The sequence below is a fragment of the Triturus cristatus genome, chromosome 1_2 (genome assembly GCF_964204655.1).
Source record: "Triturus cristatus chromosome 1_2, aTriCri1.1, whole genome shotgun sequence".
NCBI lineage: Eukaryota > Metazoa > Chordata > Amphibia > Caudata > Salamandridae > Triturus > Triturus cristatus.
In genome coordinates, this window is record NC_140580.1 from 216,472,257 (window position 1) to 216,494,150 (window position 21,894).

General features: G+C 43.7%; 1 protein-coding gene across 2 annotated transcripts in view; it reads left to right on the top strand.

Annotated features, from left to right (window-relative positions):
• The window catches only part of LOC146867068 (cGMP-dependent protein kinase 2-like), a 1,824,148-nt gene that overhangs the window by 969,408 nt on the left and 832,846 nt on the right, over positions 1 to 21,894 (top strand). For both annotated transcript variants that reach the window (XM_085603485.1, XM_085603486.1), the window contains exon 9: positions 11,283 to 11,351. In XM_085603485.1, coding sequence (XP_085459611.1) covers positions 11,283 to 11,351 — 69 coding nt within the window. The remainder of the gene's footprint in view (positions 1 to 11,282; positions 11,352 to 21,894) is intronic.

Below are 21,894 nucleotides of genomic sequence, written 5' to 3' on the forward strand. Positions count from 1 at the left end.
GCCTTTGTTCTACCTTTATTGGCTATTTTCAGACTATCGGCTAGTTGGACTGTTGATTTTTCTATAGCCACTAGCCTGGCTTCCATTTTTATTAGCCTTTCTTCCAGCGGGCTTAAAAGGTTTCTTATAAGGACACCCATGTCCGCAAGGGTAACGTCCTCCTCAGCATGTTCAGGTAAAGATTTGGATTGGTTTCTTGTCTTCTTTGCTGAGTTCGAGGACATAACCTCAACTTTGCCTGATTGCAGTTTTTCCCTAGTGTTTGAGCAGGAACTTTTTGATGGCATGTTCGTGGATGGAACTATGGTATTTTGATTTCTTTTGCCCTTGGGCCCTCCGCGTTTTTTCGGAATAGCTCCTTCACTGATTCCCTTTCGCTTATTTGGTTTAGAGCCTAAAGGGTTGATAATATCAGGGTCTGACGTCGGATTTATAGTAGTTGTGGGGTGTGGTTGGGCTGGGGGAAGAGTTAGCATGCTAAAATCTACAGAATCGCTAGGGTCCTTACTACTTGCTTGGGAAATGCAATTTAATATATTCAATGACTCAGAAATATCATTAATGTCATCCACCATTGTGTCCAACGTGATAAGTTCTGAGCTTACCACAGGAGACTTTGCCTGAGCCAGGGGGCCCATAGACGATCTCCGCACCCAGTCCAGCTCTTGGGATATTCGCCTTTCAAGGAGCGTGATGTCCTCAATTAACAGTGACCCGGCTTTCACGAAGTAGTTGTCCAATGTTCCCTTTGAAGTGGCCGCGGAAGCCGTGGCACTTTTGCTCCTTGTTTCTCTTGTCGACATCTCTGCAAAATGGGACCTGTAATATCCCTCTTGCTCCGAAGAAGTTCTAAGGGGTAAGGCCCTGGCCCGACCACTCCCGTCCTCGAACGGCCTCAAACGGCCCGCTCTTTGCCCGGTCTTCGCTCCGGGCGCGTTCCGCTAGCGCGTAGGGGCGGGGCTCATATACTGGTCAGGTGTTGAGAAAGGGGGAGGGGCCGGGAAGAGGACACAGGTGTGCTGGATCAGCGCAGCAGCGAGCACCCTGGTCCTCGCAGTCCCGGGGTAACGATGGTACAGAACAGCCTCCCCAGATGCAGCGTCCTTTAAGATCGGCGGTCCCAGGCAGGGAGAATGACCAGCTTCCAAGTGTCCTGCGGTCAAATGCGGCGAGCGGCATACCGTAGATATGCCTGTAAGAGCAATGAGTACCATAATTAATGCTACAATATAAAGAGAACAAAGAACATGTAATAATGAAAACAATTAGCGTGAATTTAGATTAACAAAACAACAATAAACTATAAAATTATTAAAGGTAAACTACCGATACTAAGATAAGATTAACAGTATAAAAGCTGCATTGAAAGGAACAATGATAAGTCAAATGTAGAGTTCAGGAAAGTCATGTAATGCTTGAAGAGGGAGATCCTGAAGAAACCATATGAACCGTCTTGTGTGAGTTGATGAAGCTTTGTTGACGTAGAGGATTCTTGTATGATGTTGTTTTGTTGTTATAAGTAACTTTAAATAGACATGGGTGATAAAGACCATATCTAGCTCCCATGGAGCGAAGGTCAGGTCTCATATTTATGAAGGCTTTGCGTCTGGCGGCTGTGGCTTTAGAGTAATCTTGTGTGAAAAACAGTGTGGATCCAGACCATGAGATTCGTTGGATAGCTTTAGCGGCTGACAATACTTTCAATAAATCTGTATACTCAAGAAAATAAAGGATGACTCCTCTTGGTCGCTGAGAAGAGGAGTTATTAGTGGAGATTCGACCTGTAGGCGCGTTGTATATTCAGCACAGTGACCTCTGGTAAATGAAGGATCTTAGGGAGGAAGGATTTGAAGAAACCAATAGGGTCTGCGCCTTCGGCCCCTTCCACCAGGCCGTATATATGTATGTTGTTTCTCCTATTACGATTTTCAAGATCTTCAATCTGCTTTGAAGCGAGGATACTTGGGCCTGCATGAAGGTAACACACTTGGTGGTTTCAGTAAAGGAGGAAACATTTTGCTCCACTATCGTGAGTCTTGTGTCAAGTAAAGACCAGTTGTCTGAAAGGACTTGTAGTTTGGAATTAGTTTCCTCAACAAAAGGTCTGAGAGCTCTTATCTCCTGCAATAGCAGTCCCATTGAAACTGGAGAAGACGGTTTGGGTGGCAAGGGGGGGTCCTTTTTCAGGCGTTTTATGTTAGATTTCCCTGATAATGCTGGTCTGGGATCCATTGTTGTATTGGTGTCTTCTGTCATGAGCAAACCAGAATCTTCCAGTTTGGAAAGTTCTGAAAAGAGTTTTGAATTTTTAATAAAAGAGCGTTTGGGCTTAGATGTGATGCAAAGAGATCCCTTCGTCCTATCCATCAACTTGTGAAGTACGTACGATGTGGAATCTAAGTAACCAGATCAAAACAATTGTTGGTTATAGAAAAAATAGATAAGATAAGTTCAGTCTATAGATTGAAGCAGCTCAAGCAAAATTATGCAGCCAAGAAGAGAATTATATTATATTTCGCTCCATGAGGTGGTTGAAAGCGCACTACAACAAAGACCACTGTAGCCTGTTCTGCAGCACAAACATGTATATGTCATAATGGGGCCTATGCATCAACAATGCCATTTGCGATTCCTTATTAGCGAAAAATAAGGAATCGCTAATAAGGAATAGCAAAAGGCTATGCATGTAGGAATCGCTATTCAAATAGCGATTCCTTAATATTCCTTATTACCGAATCGGTAATACCGAATCGGTAATAAGGAATACCTACCCATTCATTCCTATGGGCTTGGAGGCCCATAGGAATGAATGTAAAGCCAGTCTGTATTAGCGATTCGGTATTACCGAATCGCTAATAGCGGGAGCACTTTCAAGGGTGCCAGGGTGTCAAAAGGACACCCTGTTGCACCCCTGAAAATGATATGTGCACATATGTTGCACACACACATGCTCTAAGGGCATGTGTGTGCGCAACATGAAACTTTGAAAAATGCACAAAAGTGCATTTTTCAAAGTTTTTGCAAATTACCATGCAGTTCATCTTCATGGTAATTTGCTCCCCCTATTAGCGAAATCGCTAATTTTTTAACTTTGATGCATTGCATTTAAGGAATCTCACTTTGGGATTCCTTAAATGCAATCGCTATTTAAGGAATCAGTATTTAAGGAATCCCTATTTAAAGAATCGCTATTTAAGGATTCCTTAAATAGCGATTTCTGCTTTTGGGTTGATGCATTGGGATTGGGTATTTTTTCCTTAATACCAGGAGCTATTACCGAATCGGTATTTTACCGACTGGATTTTGGGTTGATGCATAAGGGTGAATGTTCCTTTTCCTGGAAAAAAATAAAAAATAAAAGATGCAGGAGAAGCTTCTTATAAATAATACTATGAAGGTAAGAATGTCATGAAAACAGGTACACTCCATTCCATATGTTAAATAATCACCATTCTAAATGTGAGAATACTCCTCATAATGGCGGCTACACCAATATCACCACAGAATATTCAAATTGATGAGGTAAGATTAGGGTGTTTCACCACACTTAATCTTTGCCTAAAAGAAGTGTTGAGGAGACTGTGTATATTACACACTGAGGCGCTCACAGAGAAATTCCATTTTCACCACTTAGTGAGAGAGAGAAGCGTTCGCGGCGCGATCCGTATGAACAAAATGGCAGCTGCTGTAAAAACGGCCTCGTAGCTGGACGTTTACCTCGGATATGAGCCCTCTTACTGTTGTCGGAAGTGGCGGACAAAGTCACCTGGATGTGAGCGACTAATCATAGAGGCATTCCTACGGTCATCTTTGCGCTGGATATCCTTGAAGCGCATCTCTGCCACACTGGTCTTGAGAGCCTCACGTAGACGCCGCCATACTCGCTGGGCGCCTAGCCACGCCCCACCTTTTCTATGTAATTATACCCAGTGTGCAAAGGCTGGACAGCATTGCATGGCCACGTTGCTATCGATATCTTTCCAATTAGTTCAGTGCCATTTGCTTGCATATTGCCTAGACTTAACTGGCTTTTTTCTAGAAGACAATAAAAGAGTTCATTATCTTACATAAATACAGAGTAAGCAAACGTTAGAGGACTATGGTATACAAATTCATTAAAGTATGCCACTTGTTCACGTTAAGACTCAGTCTACATACAAATTAAAGTAGAGTTTATGTTTCCCTGGATTTTTAGGTAAATTGTGGTTTTTGCAGCAATTTATGTTGCAGTAGGTAAATTTATAGAAAAAAAATCTACATATATTTACAATTGTTTTATAGCTATGACAATTATCTGGCAGAGTGTATGTGAATGGTGAAAATTGGGAACTTCGAAAACCTTAACTGCAAGAAAAGTTGCATGTTCTTATCATGAAGCACACTTAGTCATATTTTCTTTTACAAATGCAAGTTCTAAGATGTCAGATCCCATTCAGTGGAGGCTACAGGACAAACAGGGGCACTGGACCCCAACCGTGTAGACAGGAGTAATTTGCCACTTGTGTCCTGGGGTCCATCCTACTGTGGTTATCCAAACTAAGCCAAGTACAACCTTTCTGTTCTTGAATCTCAGGGTAGCGAGGGTGAGCAGTCAAAGGCTTCTCAGGAAAGAATGTGGTGGACAAGATCTCAGAACTCGACAGTCAACCAACAGACAAAATTATGTATTGTCTAGCACAATGCTTATCATTTAATCAAAAGAAAGTACTTGGATCATACAGTACAGCATAATATTACAGAGCTCAAATAGCATTCTAAATTATAAAGTTGTAATCCTCTACCCCTGTATTCAATCTTAAGCGAGGAGCTACATTCCTTCGGTATGCTGCCTGTGTTGTTGAAGTTTCCTAGTGTTTGCTAGCCCGCTGTGTGACATGGGATTAGGCAGAGATTTAGAACAGATGCAGTTCACTTAAAAGTACCCCCACAGTTTAGATGTGCATTACAGTTTACTTTCTTTCACTAATTTAAGTTCCCTTTGTAAATGTCTTAAGTTCATAGGCAGAATTTGTCTGCTTTCTCAGTCTCTCATTTCTCTCATAGTTTTAGGTTGCGCTGTTATGTTTGGTTGTGTAGATGCAACTATTGTAGTGTAGGGTGAGCTCTGTCGGTAGTCCTGCTCCTGCTCTTCTACTTCGGGGTTTCAGAGGTGACCTTACTTGGAAATTGATCCCTAGAGGGCTTAGTGTGGCAGTCTCATATGATAGAACATATCTCCAGCAATAGAAGCATCCTAAGCCAGGCTTAAATGTAGTGCTTGGATGGTCAGGTGCGGCCTCTGGCAGAACATCAGTGAATGAGTGTCTTTGGTAGTTGTGGCCTCTAGGCATATCAGAACTTCCGCCTCATTGGTGGCAAGGATCTACATCGTTGATGTCGGCTCTGGCAGCACTCGTTTCTCAGGCACAAGACAGGATGCTATAGACACAATGATTTGAAGACTTAATAACACGTCTCTTTACCTCTGGAAGACTGGCTGCTATGCAAGCACCAGTCTTGCTGATTTCTATGAGTGCATAGAAATAGACATTTCAAACGAGTATTTTCAAGCGGTAAATAACTTAAATGTCAAACCCCATTTTATTAAGAATGAAATGAAATAAATAAAAAGAATTCATTGGAGGGTTAATCGCATCATAACCTATATAGCTAAATATTAGTTAAGTATAAAATAATTTTCGGAAAGCAATATTTTACTAAGAATTTACTTACCATTTAATTAACATTTGAATGGGAAGGACGGACTCATTTGCACCAAAATAGTATTTTAGTAAATGTGCAGCACACCAGAATAATCTGTCAGAAAAACTAGTCGGGCAAAAACATGTCTACAGGAGACTGGGGTAAAGCCAGTTAGTTTGGTAGACGTATGATGTTATATATAGCGATGCGGAAGCCTATCCAGTGCTCATGGTGGACCCTTAGGCTACAGATGGGATATCTTTTCAGGACTAGATTTCACAACTTCATTCCTCTTACACACTACTGAAAGGAGATTCCCATGTCAATCAAAAAGATACATTCTAACTACCAAAAGTGCATTATTAGAAGTGCTCTCCTATTTAAATTTCAGACTCAGCTGTCTCTAGAAACAAACATCTACTAGATAGACATTTCCAGGCTTGGAGTGCATGGTTTTCAAATAACATGTTACATTTAAATCAAAGATATTTCTGGGATGAGCCTAAAAACGCAGTCCACTGAGGAACATCTTCAAGTGATAATGGGAGAGACTGTGCAACTGGTCCAAATTTCAATCACTCACAACAGACTCCATACTGCAGGAAACTTTCTCTTAAGTTGCCAGGCTCCTTTGCCTTTGGTGCACAAAGCTACTTGTTGCTTATAGGCAATCGGTGCAGGGCTGCAATTGGCTAACCGGAGGTAGAGCACAGGCTTTAATGTTGCAAACTCAAATCCGAAGAACAGCTTCTATTGTTCTGAAAAAAAAAAAAAAGGAGCAATTAACAGGAGTACAGCCCGTCAACCCAGGTGAGACCGGGCGCAATATTCAACAAGAAACAACGTCTCAACTGGAGAGTACTTAAGAAGGGACAGTTTGCAAGCGGTGAAATTAATCACATGAGGGTAGGGGAACAAAGGAGGGGAGACCCACAGCATAGGGGTGAGGTAGAGAAAGTCGAATTTTATACAATTCTGTAAGTAGTTGGGAAGCACTACAGTACATATATTTATACTATGACCATAACACACAAGATGGGCACTGGACGTGCTAGTGAAAAGTGGATGGCGCAGTGACACAAGGGTGCAAAAAACAGTGTGAACGGCGAGATAGAAGAGAATTTAAGGTGGTCAAAAAACAATGCAGATATATACAAATTTTATGTACACAATTATTCAGGTAATTGAATTGACCACAAGAGCGCCTGAGTTCTAGGCTGTGTAGTCGATGGCGTTTCAACCTGGATGATTTCAGGTCATCATCAGGACAATAGGTCATTAATTTGAAGGTAGTGCTTCTAAGGAAAAGAAGGGGAGAAAAGGGGTGGTCAGAAACCGAGTGGTCTAGGGGACAAGGATAGCGAAAGTAATTATATGAGAGCGAGGTCAAAATACCTAGTAAAAAACCAGAGGCATCAAGTAAGGTTGTAGATCGTAATGAGTCGAAGACGCTTTGTAAATCTGTGGGCAAAAAAGGGGGGGCTGTAAGAGGAAGAAGCACATGAAATGTAAAAAAGCAGGTAATTAGAGTGGTCGTATAATTACCCGGTGGGTAATCCAAAGGAGGGTGCGCAAGGGCGGACGGCCAAAAGTGTAAGAATAAATGTGGGGCATCGGTCCAATGGGCCAGAGGCTGGGCGCGTGGAGGAAGGGAAGTAAGTTCTGAAAAGAAATGAGCAGTGAATGTAATAACATCGCAGCAGTAAGTGGGACGATGAAGCTAGGGTCAGCGAGGGCAGGGAGTCATGGGGACTTACTGTGAAAGGGCGTCCCAGGAGGGAGGGGTGAATCAATCCATCGGCTCGTGGAGAATCAATCCGCCGAAGAGGAACGAAGCCTCTATGTGAACCAGGCGATCAGTAAAGCGTCCGATGCGGCCGCATACGAGACGCAAGGGAAGAAAATGACCTGGAAGTGGGGCACGTGACCAGCGGTCGCGAGGAAGGAAAAACAACTAGACAGGGGAAGAGTAGTCTGAGTTGGGTGCCCTGGGGGGGCCGCAAGTGAAGGGGAAGGAGTGCGTCCCGAGATCGTGGATGCACTAGGAGGGTTGAAAAGGAGAAAAGGAAGGGAGGAGTAAAGAAGGGGGTGTGGTTGTTACTTTCATAAATGCGAAAATTACAATATAACATTGGGATACACATTGAGGTAAACAATTTACAAAGTAGCCAGTGGAGAAATACAGTGGGTATTTTACTCAGTTGGCGGTTGACATACAAAGGTATCAATGTATGCATTCCTGAGTCCAAAAATGGACTTAAATCACTGGCAACATTAAACAATGAGCAAGACAGAATATTTCATTATAACGAAGCAACCCATTTGACAGAGAAGTTGTGCGGGGGGAGAAAAGGAGGCAGCTAGGGAATGAAGTCAGGCAATGTGAGGCAGTAAGGGAATTAAGTCAGGCAATGTGAGGCAGTAAAAACAAAACGAGGTTGGCAAGGAGTACATCCGAAATAAATAACATATCAAATTTTTGGCATCACTATGGCAGGTAGCGGAGGTGAACCAGGGCGAGTAATGCAGGGTTGATAGATGTTTTTTCAATAAAGTTATTGAACAAGTTATTGAAAAAAGGACAAGAAGGGGGAGTATTTATAAAACGTGGAAAGACTGGTTCAAGGAAAACGCAACATTGGGCAGAGAAATCATGTAGCTGTAATGACTGTGTTCCATTCGTCAAGAGTGTTGAGCCCTTTTTCCACAGAATTGCAGCGTGCAATCCATCTACATTCGCATTTGTTAAGAAGCAGTTGTAGATTACCTCCCCTGAGTGGCAGTTTGGGAGAATCAATAACCTGTTAGATGAGATCTGTTTCTGCGTGATTTTTTTCTTTGTAGTGACTGACCAAGGGTGCTGTGTCTACATTGCACCTAATGTGACTTTGGTGTTGGAGAATGCGTGATTTTACCATCTGTGTTGTTTGGCCAATGTATAGTAAATCAAAAGGGCAACATATTGCGTAGATGACATTTGCAGTACGGCAGTTGGTGAAATGATTCAGTTTGTATGTATGTCCATCGTTAACAAATTCCTGTGTGTTAAGTGTAAAATTACATGCCATACAAGACTGGCATTTGTAGTGGCCAACAATAGGTGGTAGCCCCCAGAGAGAGGTAACTGTTTGGTTTCTCTTGTCAGTTTGTGGCCACGTAATAGCATGCACAAGCTTGTCAGCAATGTTTTAAAGGAGAACAAAGGGGGTTCTGTGAATGGTGCATGGAATCGAAGTAAAGGCCAGTTCCTTTTGATTACCCTACTGACCAAATTGCTAGAAGGGCTGTATGTGGACACAAAAGGGATACGTGAGTTAGTACGTTTGGGATACGTGGATAGATTGATTCTCCACGAGCCGATGGATTGATTCACCCCTCCCTCCTGGGACGCCCTTTCACAGTATGTCCCCATGACGCCCTGCCCTCGCTGACCCTAGCTTTATCGTCCCACTTACTGCTGCGATGTTATTACATTCACTGCTCGTTTCTTTTCAGAACTTACTTCCCTTCCCCCACGCGCCCAGCCTCCGGCCCATTGGACCGACGCCCCAGATTTATTCTTACGCTTTTGTCCGTCCGCCAACGCGCACCCCCCTTTTGATTCCCCACCGGGTAATTATTCGACCCTTCTAATTACCTGCTCTTTTACATTTCATGTGCTTCTTCCTATTACAACCCCCCCTTTTTACCCACAGATTTACACAGCATCTTCTACTCATTACGATCTACAACCTTACTTGACGCCTCTCGTTTTTTACTATGTATTTTGACCTCGCTCTCATATAATTACTTTCGCTATCCTTGTCCCCTGGACCACTCTGTTTCTGACCACCCCTTCTCTCCCCTTCTTTTCCTTAGAAGCACTACCTTCAAATTAATGACCTATTGTCATGATGATGACCTAAAATCATCCAGGTTGAAACGCCGTCGACTACACAGCCTAGAACTCAGGCGCTCTTGTGGTCAATTCAATTACCTGAATAATTTTGTACATACAATTTGCATATATCTGCATTGTTTTTTGACCACCTTAAATTCTCTTCTATCTCGCCGTTCACACTGTTTTTTGCACCCTTGTGTCACTGTGCCGTCCACTTTTCACTAGCATGTCCAGTGCTCACCTTGTGTGTTATGGTCATTGTATAAATATATGTACTGTAGTGCTTCCCAACTACTTACAGAATTGTATACAATTTGACTTTCTCTACCTCACCCCTATGTTGTGGTCACCCCTCCTTTGTTCCCCTACCCTCATGTGATTAATTTCACTGCTTGCAAACTGTCCCTTCTATTGTTCTGAAAGCAAGTGCTTGTCAATACAGCATACTCAGGCAGAAGAACGGGCACTGTACTTTTACTTTGTGAGCACGGGGGGACTTTACTGCTTCTTCTTCCCCAGACTTGAACAATTTGTGAATTTGTCAGAAATTACTAAAAATGCGTCAGGCTAAGATGTCAAGAAGGTAGCCTTAACACAAGCCCTAGCTGTCTGTAATCGTTTTGTACCCAATTTTACCATAGCATCCTGTAAGCTAATGTGCGTGAGCTTTGGACTCAAGTCTTAACAAAGATAGTATTGGCTCGTCTGGACGGCAAAAAGTTCCCAGGCTAGTCTTCCCTCCTCCTCAATGTCAAAGATATTCCAGACTTCCTGAGAGAGCAACAGGCAGGAACACCCAGGATCTAGAAGAGCCAGGGAGTTCAGCAAGCATCCTGAGAAACAAAGCAAAGGTATAGCATATAGTTTAGTCGTTATCTCAAGGTTGCACCAGCAGTCAATGATCTCTTTCCCTCATCATCGCTCTCTGGTGTCGATGTTACGCATGACTTGCAGAGTAGAGCATCTGAAATTCTCCAAGCAACTTGCGGGAATTGTATTTTATTCGGTGTCTGGATTAAAACATTGAAAAGCATCCCCTCATCACAGAACCTAAAATAAAATATTCCAATTCAGTTTCCACATTTGGGAATTTTATTTCCAAGTCTACATACAGCTCAACTTTACGCACAGTAAATAGTTGAATCAAACATATATAACATTGAGAATATTAATTTAGGAGACGCTCGGCTGTGGTTATAATCACGTCTGTCTCATCCTTTGCAGGGACAACACCCAAAACAGTGCCCTAGGTCTCACAACATTCTGCCTGGGAGAAGAACGTCTCAAACTAAATGTGGCACACTGTGGCAAAAATGGGGTTCTTAAAACCTTAATGCCCAACTGAATACTTAGCATTTTTGGTCTTATTTGCAAATACTCCACCGGCCCTTAGTAATGTTAACAGAAACCTGCCCACATTATTCGCAGGGTGGTTAGAGCAGTGGCATTCTTCCAGGGCGGACATTGCTAGCATCCAGGAAATAAATGTTCCTTTTCCTTTAAGCACTATGTGTTTTCTTCTCTCCTCTATGTGCCGCTTCCTGCCTTGCCTTTCCTTCAGGTTTGTAGTAAATTTACAGTGCGCACATTTACTTTCTCGCTTTGGGGATAAAACGTACTTTGTTGTCTACTCAATTTCTTCAACTAGCTGAAGGAGTGATGGAAGACAAATCAATTAAAGCCATAACACAATCTTTGTAACACTTGTTTTATTTTGCAGTGAGGATGTTCGCTCTGCCAATATTGTGGCTGAAGAAGATGACACACAGTGCCTTGTGATTGACAGAGAGTAAGTATGAGCATTGACTGCCCAACATCACAGCTTAGTAGTGTGGTGCCCTTCCATTCAAAAGATCAGTGCTAAACTTTAGCAAGACCCCAGCTACTCATCGAATGTGTCCCTAGGCCTGTGGTTTAAAGTGTTAGGTTTGTGAAAACGTGGTTTTTGTTCCACCTGTTTGTGTTCATTTCACTCCGCATTAAGCATCATGTCAATTGGAGCTTAGCTGACAATGACCGCATTCAGTGAAATCTTGTGTTGCAAATATTACTTATTGTTAGAGACTGTGTTCATCTTGTCAGTCATCAGAAAACCATTTATATATTTATTAATTATTCATTGATTTACTTAGTTATTTATTAGATTGTTTTCATAGAGCACGTACAAGTCCATAAGGAATAGAGCACTTAAACCGCAGCATAGTGCGTAAAAACAGAACAAAATCGCAGTCTACAATGTGAGCCTCAGACATGTCTGGGTCCCGCTAAAGGAATCCGGAACTTGGAATTTACTAAAACTATGTGGTTCAAGTGTCAATTTAAGGCAATTCTGTTCGATCCGGGAGTCCCCTACATCACCGGGGGCCATTTTTACCAAAAGTCAGTTTGCGATATCCTAATTGTGAATTTTTGCCATTCATAATTAGGAAATCGCAAGCAGCTATGAACAACAGTGTCTCAGACACTGTTTGCGATTCCCAATGAGTCACAAATGGACCTGCCTCATCAATATTCATAAGGCAGGTCAATTTGCGGCCTATTGGAAATTACTACAATCACAGGGATTGTGGCCTGCTGAGGTCAGCAGACCACCATGTCTGTGATTTCTTTTTAAATAAAGCAAAAAGAAATGTTGTAATGTAGTCCATTTTCCTTAAAGGGAATCCAGGCTGCATTACGAAAATAAAAATGAAAAGTGTTCTTTTCATCTTTTAAGAATAGGCAGTGGTCCGTGTCTGCTCTTAAAAAAGTTTTCAGTCACATTCACAAAGGAGAAGGGTTCCCTTGGGGACCCCTTCATATTTGCGAATGGGTTACCGTCTCCTCTACTGAGTCATCAAATTTTGAATGTTTTGCGACCGCATTCCAGTCGCAAAACTTTCATACACACCATTGCTATTGGGTATTAGGAAGGGACATCCTAAGCGTTCAGCTTCCTAATACCAAATCGCAAAAGCAAAAAGCGCTTTGGTAACAAGTTACCAAGTCGCACTTAGGGCCAGATGTACATAGACTTGCCTATGGGATTTCCTAATCGCGATTGTTTGTGAATCACTATTAGGAAATCGCAAACAGCTATGTATAACAGTGTGTTTTACACTGTTTGCAATTAGCAATGGGTCGCAGGGGGCCTGCCTCATTAATATTCATGATGCAGGTCACAGTTGGGACCCATTAGGAATGGCTAGCACTCACAGGGATGGTGACCTGCTGGGGTCAGCAGAACACCATGTCTGTGACTGCTTTTTTTTTTTTTAACTATTTTTATTTTGAAATACAGCCTGTTTCCCTCAAAGGAAAACGAGATGCAATTAAAAAAAGAAGAATGTAAAGTTTCCTTTTCATTTTTAGGTCTCGCCTGACCCAGCGCATGCTCTGGTCTGGCGAGACTTATAGAGAGGGCTCCAAAAAGTGCCACCAGGCCAGCCTAGAGCTACAGTGCATGTGCGCGGGTGCGCACGCCGCGCTTGACGCGGTTACTTTCACTTTCACGATCACTTTCGCTGCCGCACGGCCGCTTGTTACTGATGATTTGACACCTCTTGATCACATTGGCCCTGTGCATGTCTAAAAGCAGTATCATTTACCATCTAGAGTACCAGCCCCACTGCTTCTCAGAATGGAGTTACGCTGGTGTTCAAGACTGGCATAATTCGGTTTTAGGAGAGACAGATTTCCCGAAATAGACTTTTCTTTGTCCTTAATTTTTTAATGCGTTCATAAAAATGCCACTGTCTTCCAAGTTTATAAGTGGTCATTTAACACTCTTAATGATGAACTCTTTAGTTTAGAAGCAGTGTCAATTGTCTACTTGCTAAATGTATGTGTCGGAGGTCATTTTAACAATCATTGATTTTCCTCTGCTCCAAACACGGAATAACTGATGGAGCTCCAGCTCCGACATTGGTACCAGCGATGCTTGCGTAGATGATTGAGGTCTGAAGATGAGCAATCAGCAGAAAGACTACTTTACTTACACATTGTTTCTACTTTAGTGGCATATTCTCTTAACGAGCAGTGCAGTCCAATATTTGTGTGTCTGATTCTGTCGTGGTCAGTGTGGACTCGGGTCACATCCCCAACACTGACATGTTCAGCTGGCCTGGTCCAAGCAGAATCAGAGAATTGGTACCGGGCTTGTTTACCGACGGTATGGAAGAGTGATAGTTTGTGTATTTATTCCATGCATCTAACCTATCATAAGGGAAACTTTTAGTTTCTGCCAAAATAATTTTTATTTCTGTTGCTTCTGCTAAAGAGGCACTACATTAATCACATGTGGAGCATGTGTCCTATTGTATTTTGCATACATTAAAGAATTACAGAATGTAACCCGAAAAAGCACATGCAATGGCTCGTTGTCAGTTCTGTGATTATGATGTGTTCAACACACACAGCTGGCCACACACTCAGACTTGCACTCACATTATATATAGAATCCTCGAATTTGATAGTACAATTACAGGTCTCTCTTTACCACTGCATTATCTGCCTCATTCATTCAGACCTTTTTAGGTCTCCCCTGACCCAGCGCATGCGCTGGGTCTGGCGAGACTTTTAGTGAGGGCTCAAAAAATGCTACCATGGCCAGCCTAGAGCTACAGTGCATGTGCGCGGGCGCGCACTTAGGAGCAGAGGCACCATATGGCAAACCTCATCATGCTCATTAAGCTCCCGCGATCACTTTCACTATCACCCGCGATCACTTTCCTGGCGCCCCTTTGATGTTCTCATTCAAAGAACATCAAACATCTAAAAACATGTTGCGTTAATGCTTTGCTGCGCCCGTTTGGCTTACAATGTGCTTTCTCCTTCCACAAACTCAATGTTTGTGTTCCTTTATTTAGAGATGCTTTTAGTATTACTGTTTTGTAACTTGACTTAAGGAACATTAAGGAAATGTTACTGTGAAACTGGACAACAAGTTCACAGTGTTTATTTCTGATCGCAGCGGCTGCTTCATGTCCGTTGCACCATTCAGGGAGTCCTTTCGTTGGTGCTTTCATGAGGACATGATGAGGAAGCTGGAAACTTTTGGCATTTTCTGTTTAAAAGCACAGCATGTTGGTGACTGGTTAGTCGATTAAACCTATGTAGCGCTTTAGATCTCAAAGCGCTATGGTGGGTGCAGCAGTTATAACTCATGAAATATGGGGTGCAACTCACAAGGAGGGGGAAGGTTTGAGTGCACATTGGCTTCAATCGAACTCTTAAGATGATGGGCTGTGTCTATCCATTATCAGCACTCAGTCTTCAGATAAGTGATCTTGTTTTGATGTTGTGTCAATGCTTTGCTGCGCCCGTTTGACTTACAACGTGCTTTCTCTTTCCACAAACTCGATGTTTGTGTTCCTTTATTTTGAGATGCTTTTAATATTACTGTCACACACACAACCACAACCACTCACTCAATCACACACATACAACCATAACCACACCCACAACCACACGCACAACCACACACACAACCACACACACAACCACACACACACAACCACACACACAACCACACACACACACACACAACCACACACATACACACAACCACACACACAACCACACACACAACCACAACCACACACACAACCACACACAACCACATGCACAACAACACAACCACACCCACAACCACACACACAACCACACACACAACCACACAACCACACACAACCACAACCGCACACACAACCCCACACACAACCACACACACAAACACACACACAAACACACACAACCACACACATACAACCACACACACAACCACACACACAACCACACAAACAACCACACAAACAACCACACACACACAACCACAAGCACACCCACAACCACACACACAACCACAACCACACACACAGCCACACACACAACCACAGACAACCACAGACAACCACACACACAACCTCACACACAACACACACAACCACACACACAACCACACACACACAACCACAACCACAACCACACACAACCACACACACACAACCACACACAACCACACACACAATCACACACACAATCACACACACAACCACACACACAACCACAACCACACACACAACCACACACAGCCACACACACAACCACATACACATACACAACCACACACAACCACACACACAACCACACACACACAGCCACAACCACACACACAACCAAATACCCACACCCAACCACACACCCAACCACATACACAACCACACCCACAACCACACCCACAACCACACCCACACAACCACACCCACAACCACACCCACCCACCCAACCACACCCACAACCACACACACACATCCAACCACACAACCACACCCACAACCACACACACACACACAACCACACACACTCAACCTCAACCACAACCACACACACAACCACACACACAATCACACACACAACCACAACCACACAACCACAACCACACACACAACCACAACCACACACACAACCACACACAACCACACACACAACCACACACACAACCACACACAACCACAAACACACACAAACACACACACACAACCACAACCACACCCACACACACACAACCACATACAACCACACACACACAACCACAACCACACCCACAACCACACACAACCACACCCAACCACACAACCACACCCATACATACAACCACACACACACACAACCACACACAACCACACACAACCACACACACACAACCTCAAGCACACACACAACCACACACACACAACCACACACACAACCACACACACAACCACACACACCACACACACAACCATGCATACATCCACACACACAACCACACACACAACCACACACACACAACCACACACACACACAACCACACACACAACCACACACAGACAACCATACACACACAACCACACACAACCACACCCAACCAAACATCCACACACACACCCACAACCACACACACAACCACACACACAACCACAACCACACACACAACCACACATCCACATCTACACACACACTAAACATCTGTCCGGTTTTATGGAGACTAACATCTGTCTGGACGTGACCCAGTTTGGCTTCAGACCAGCTCACGGTACTGAGCCCGCCTTGGTGACCATCCTGGACGATCTTCGTTCGCGAGTCGACATTGGACGGGCAGCCTTCTTAGTGCTGCTCGACATGTCGGCCGCGTTCGATACGGTCAACCATGCCATCCTGGTCAATAGACTAGAGGAAATCGGAGTGACGGGCTTGGCCCGTGAGTGGCTGGTTTCTTATCTGGGGGGCAGGCGTCAGGTGGTAGCCTTGCCACCGTTTCAGTCTGACATCAAGGTGGTTGGGCAGGGTGTTCCTCAAGGGTCTGCCATCAGCCCCATTTTGTTTAATCTCTATCTTCGGCCTCTGGTGAGATTGATTAAATCATTTGGCATTGCGGTCATTAATTACGCTGATGACACGCAACTTATATTTTCCATCGAGGGTAAGGATGCGGTGTCTCTGGAGACTTTCCATCGTTGCATGGCAGCAACCGCAGATTGGCTGAGGCAAAACTCCCTGCAATTTAATAGCTCCAAGACAGAGGTACAGCACTGCTCGATGGATCGTGTCTCCCGTCCACTGCCATCTGATTTCTGGTCTACCTTCTCCCAGGATGCTCCTTTGGCAGCAGTTTCCGTCCGGAACCTGGGTGTGATGTTTGGGCCCAATCTTCAGCTAGACGTATTTGTAAACAAGACTGTGGCCACTTGCATGGCGCTGCTCCGCATGCTATGGAAAATCCTCCCGTTGCTACCGGTCAATGCTCGGCCAGAGGTGGTGCGTGGCATTATATTGAGCAGGTTGGACTACTGCAACTCATTGCTGTTAGGAGTACCCGCCAATTTGGTGGGTAAACTGCAACGAGTGCAGAATATGGCTGCTAAGTTGGCCCTTTCTCAGCGGCGCTCTGATTCTTCCACCACGGCGCTGACAGACCTTCACTGGTTGCCTATCTCGCAGCGGATCATTTTTAAAGCACTATGGGCCATATGTAGGAAGCCCAATACCGGTCGGTAACGGCTGATTTTCGGTAAATATCCCGTTACCGACCGGTATTCAGGCTTTTGGTATGTAGGGGGCACATTTCAGGATTTGGTAATTTACCGAATCGGTAAAATTACTGATTCGGTAATTTTACCGATTCGATAAATACCGAATCCTGAAATGATATGTAGGGGGAGTGTGTGGTTGTTGTGGGGATTCATTATTTACCACCAACTAAAAGTTGGTGGTAAATGACGAATAGCTGTAAAAAAGCATTCCTTTGCACTTTGAAGTGTGCAATGTGGCAGACATACATGCCCTTAGGGCATGTATGTGTGCCACATGTGCACACATGCAGGAATCAGGGGTGCAACAGGGTGTCACTGTGACACCCTGCCACCCTTGATTGTGCTCCCCCCATTACCGAATCGGTATTTACCGATTCGGTAATGGTAACTGGCTTCCCATTGATTCCTATGGGCCTCCTGGCCCATAGGAATCAATGGGAAGCCAGTTACCATTACCGAATCGGTAAATACCGATTCTAAATTACCGACCCATTCCGAATCGGTAAATATTACCGATGGATTACCTACATAGCATTTACCACTTCATAAATACCGAATCGGTAAAATTCGGTATTTATGAAGTGGTAAATGTTAGGCCACCTACATATGGCCCTATGTCTGGTGTTTAAGGCGCTTCATGGGCAAGGCCCTGTCCCGCTGCAGGAAATGTTCACGTGGTATGTACCTGCACGTCCTCTCCGTTCATTGTCAGCTTTTCTACTGGTGGTTCCGAAGGTTCTGAGGGCCCGGATGGGCGAACGGTCCTTTAGATTTGTGGTAGCCAAATGTTGGAACTCCCTACCCCTGTCGCTGAGAAGTATGGGGGATCTTTCCTCCTTTAGGAAAGGATTAAAAACTCATCTCTTTCCCAGGTTAGGTTAATTTTTGTTTGGACATTGTAACATCGCGTGTTGTTGGTAATAAGTCGAAGCGCCAGGATACCCTTTGGGTGACAGTTTTTGCGCTTTATAAATACGCGATACATACATACATACATACATACACCCACAACCACATCCGCACCCACAACCGCACCCAACCACAACCACACACAACCACAACCACACACACACAACCACACACACAACCACACACACAACCACACACACACAACCACACACACACAACCACACGCACACACACACAACCACACAGACAACCACACACACACACAACCACACACACACACAACCACACACACAACCACATACACAACCACACACAACCACACACAGCCACACCCAACCACACATCCACACACACACACACACACAACCACGCACACACACAACCACACACACACACAACCACACACAACCACACACATCCACACACACACCCACAACCACAATCACACACACAATCACACACACAACCACACAGACAACCACACACACACACAACCACACACACACACACAACCACACACACAACCACATACACAACCACACACACAACCACACACAGCCACACCCAACCACACATCCACACACACACACACACAACCACACACACACACAACCACACACACAACCACACACAACCACACACACACAACCACACACATCCACACACACACCCACAACCACACCCGCACCCACAACCGCACCCAACAACAACCACACACAACCACAACCACACACACACAACCACACACACAACCACACACACACACAACCACACACACACAACCACACACACACAACCACACACAACCACAATCACACACACAATCACACACAATCACACACACAACCACACACAACCACACACACAACCACACACACAACCACACACAACCACACATAACCACACACACACACACTCAACCACACACAACCACACACATACAACCACACACACACAACTACACACACAACCACACACACACAACCACACACACAACCACACACACAACCACAACCACACACACATAACCACACACACACAACCACAACCACACACACAACCACACACACAACCACACATCCACACCCACAACCGCACCTGCACCCACAACCGCACCCACACCCACAACCACACACACAACCACACACTCACAACTGCACACACACACTCACAACCACACACACACGCACACACAACCACACACACACAACCACACACACACAACCACACACACAACCACACCAAGCATTGGCATAGCCAATAGGTCTCACCTTTGGGGCCTTATAAGTGTTTAGCCACGCAACAGTTGATGTGGTTGCACCAAGGATATTGTGCTGCATAACTAAATACTTAGAAGGTCCCAAAAGCGAGACCTATTGGCTATGCCAATGCTTGTTTAAGAGTAGGCAGGGGTCCGTGGGACCTTGGGAGTCGTACCTGAGTAAGGACAAGGTGCTGCAGGTGGGTTGCAGTGAATGTATTGCTCCACTTAAACATGGAATGAGAGAGGTGAAAGTGGGGAGAGCTGCCCTTTGCATATATTTACCATCTTTGAGTATGATGTACTCTATTTGGGGTGCTTTGCTGCTCTTGTTTTGTAAAGAATGCTTTTACATGGCCAGCATGGTAGGAACTCAGGTTTTGTTTAAGGTCTAAAGGGATGCTGAAAATGTTTAGCGGCAAAGTCTCAGTAAAAATGATCTGCAATGTTCTGACCTCTTACTTTTCTTGTGGTGTTTCATCTTATATGTTCTACCAATAGAAGTGGGAACAGAAAGAAGCGTCAAATGTCACTGTGCTTAACAGATTTACTGTGCCGCTGCACGGCTGTCATCTGAGGCAAAACTGCATGATTTAATCAGTTACCAAAAAAAAATTGTTATTTCATTCATTCATTTCTGGGCAGTTGTTTTTGTGACACAGAAGCCTTTACTTTCAGTATTTTTATGGTTCCCATGAAATTTGATGCTAAGGACTATATATATCATTATTTCAAATAGCAGTTACTTAATTGCAATTATTTGCGAACCGCAATTAGGTAAACGCTATTTGAATGTATGAAACTCCATGAGTTTCATTAAGCATTTCCTAATGGGTCGCAACTCGACCTTCCTCATTAATATTAATGAGGCAGGTCTCAATTTGTGACCAATTAGGAATCACTAAAATCACAGGGATGGTGGCCTCTTGGGGTCAGCATACCACCATGTCTGTGCTTGCTTTTAAATAAAGCAATAATTTTTTTTAAATGGAGCCCGTTTATCATAATTGAAAACAGGTTGTGTTTGAAAAAGAAAAATGAAAAGTTTTCTTTTAATTTTTTAAGAGCAGGTAATGGTCCATGGGACCACTGCCTGCTCTAAAAAAAACATTTTTACGAACATTCACAAACTTCCTGTTTACGAATGGGTTTGCATTTTACCACCTACTTGAAGTAGGTGGTAAAATGCAAATGTTTTGCGACTGCATTTTGGTCGCAAAACATTCCTACATACCACTGAATTCGATATTAGGAAATAAACGCCACAAACCCTCCTGTTCCTAATGCCGAATTGGCATGTATTCGCAATTCCAAATTGCAATTCAGTAACATGTTACCGAATTGCCAATTGGAATTCATGCATACCAAAAATCATTTACCAATCACAAATACCTGATTTTGCTGTAAAATGCATGATTGATGTAGCCCTTAATCATTTGAGGGGCTTCTGCGAGGCAGGGCAGAAGCGTTACTCTGTTTTAAACACAGTGTATTATATTTCCCATTTTGATAAACGGATTTGGGGAAAAAGCAGTGAACCGGTGCGGATCATGGCGGTGATATACACTAGTTTGACACCTTTGTGCAGGAGATTGTGATATAATAATGCAGATAACATACCATTTCCTGGATCATGTAGTGTGGAACTGTATTCTTTCATGTCCAATGCCAAGAACAAGCTGTACGTTTGAACACTTGTGCACCGTCCAGAATATCTTAGTGCTGTTCCTGATTACTTCTTGGAATCTGATAAAAACCACATGGCCCAATTTTCATTCCAATAAAGGTAATGTACTGGGGCCAGTTTAAGAGGAAAATGTCCTTAGACATTATCAACTTAAAAGCTCTATTCTTATATCTCTAAGATATGATCCTTTGAAATCAGACAGCCACGGTTAATAAGAGGCGGGATTGCAGTTCAGTCTCCAAGGCACAGATTACAAGTCAATTTCCAATAACAATGAAAGGGAAGTGCGTACGAACTGCAACTTCACATGTTGTACTACACAGCCGCATTTCGGATGAACCAACTCAATTGGCTCAGAAAAATTCAAGTTTATTTTCAAATAAGCTTATATTTCTGATTGCAGCGCTAGCCAATTACACTAGTT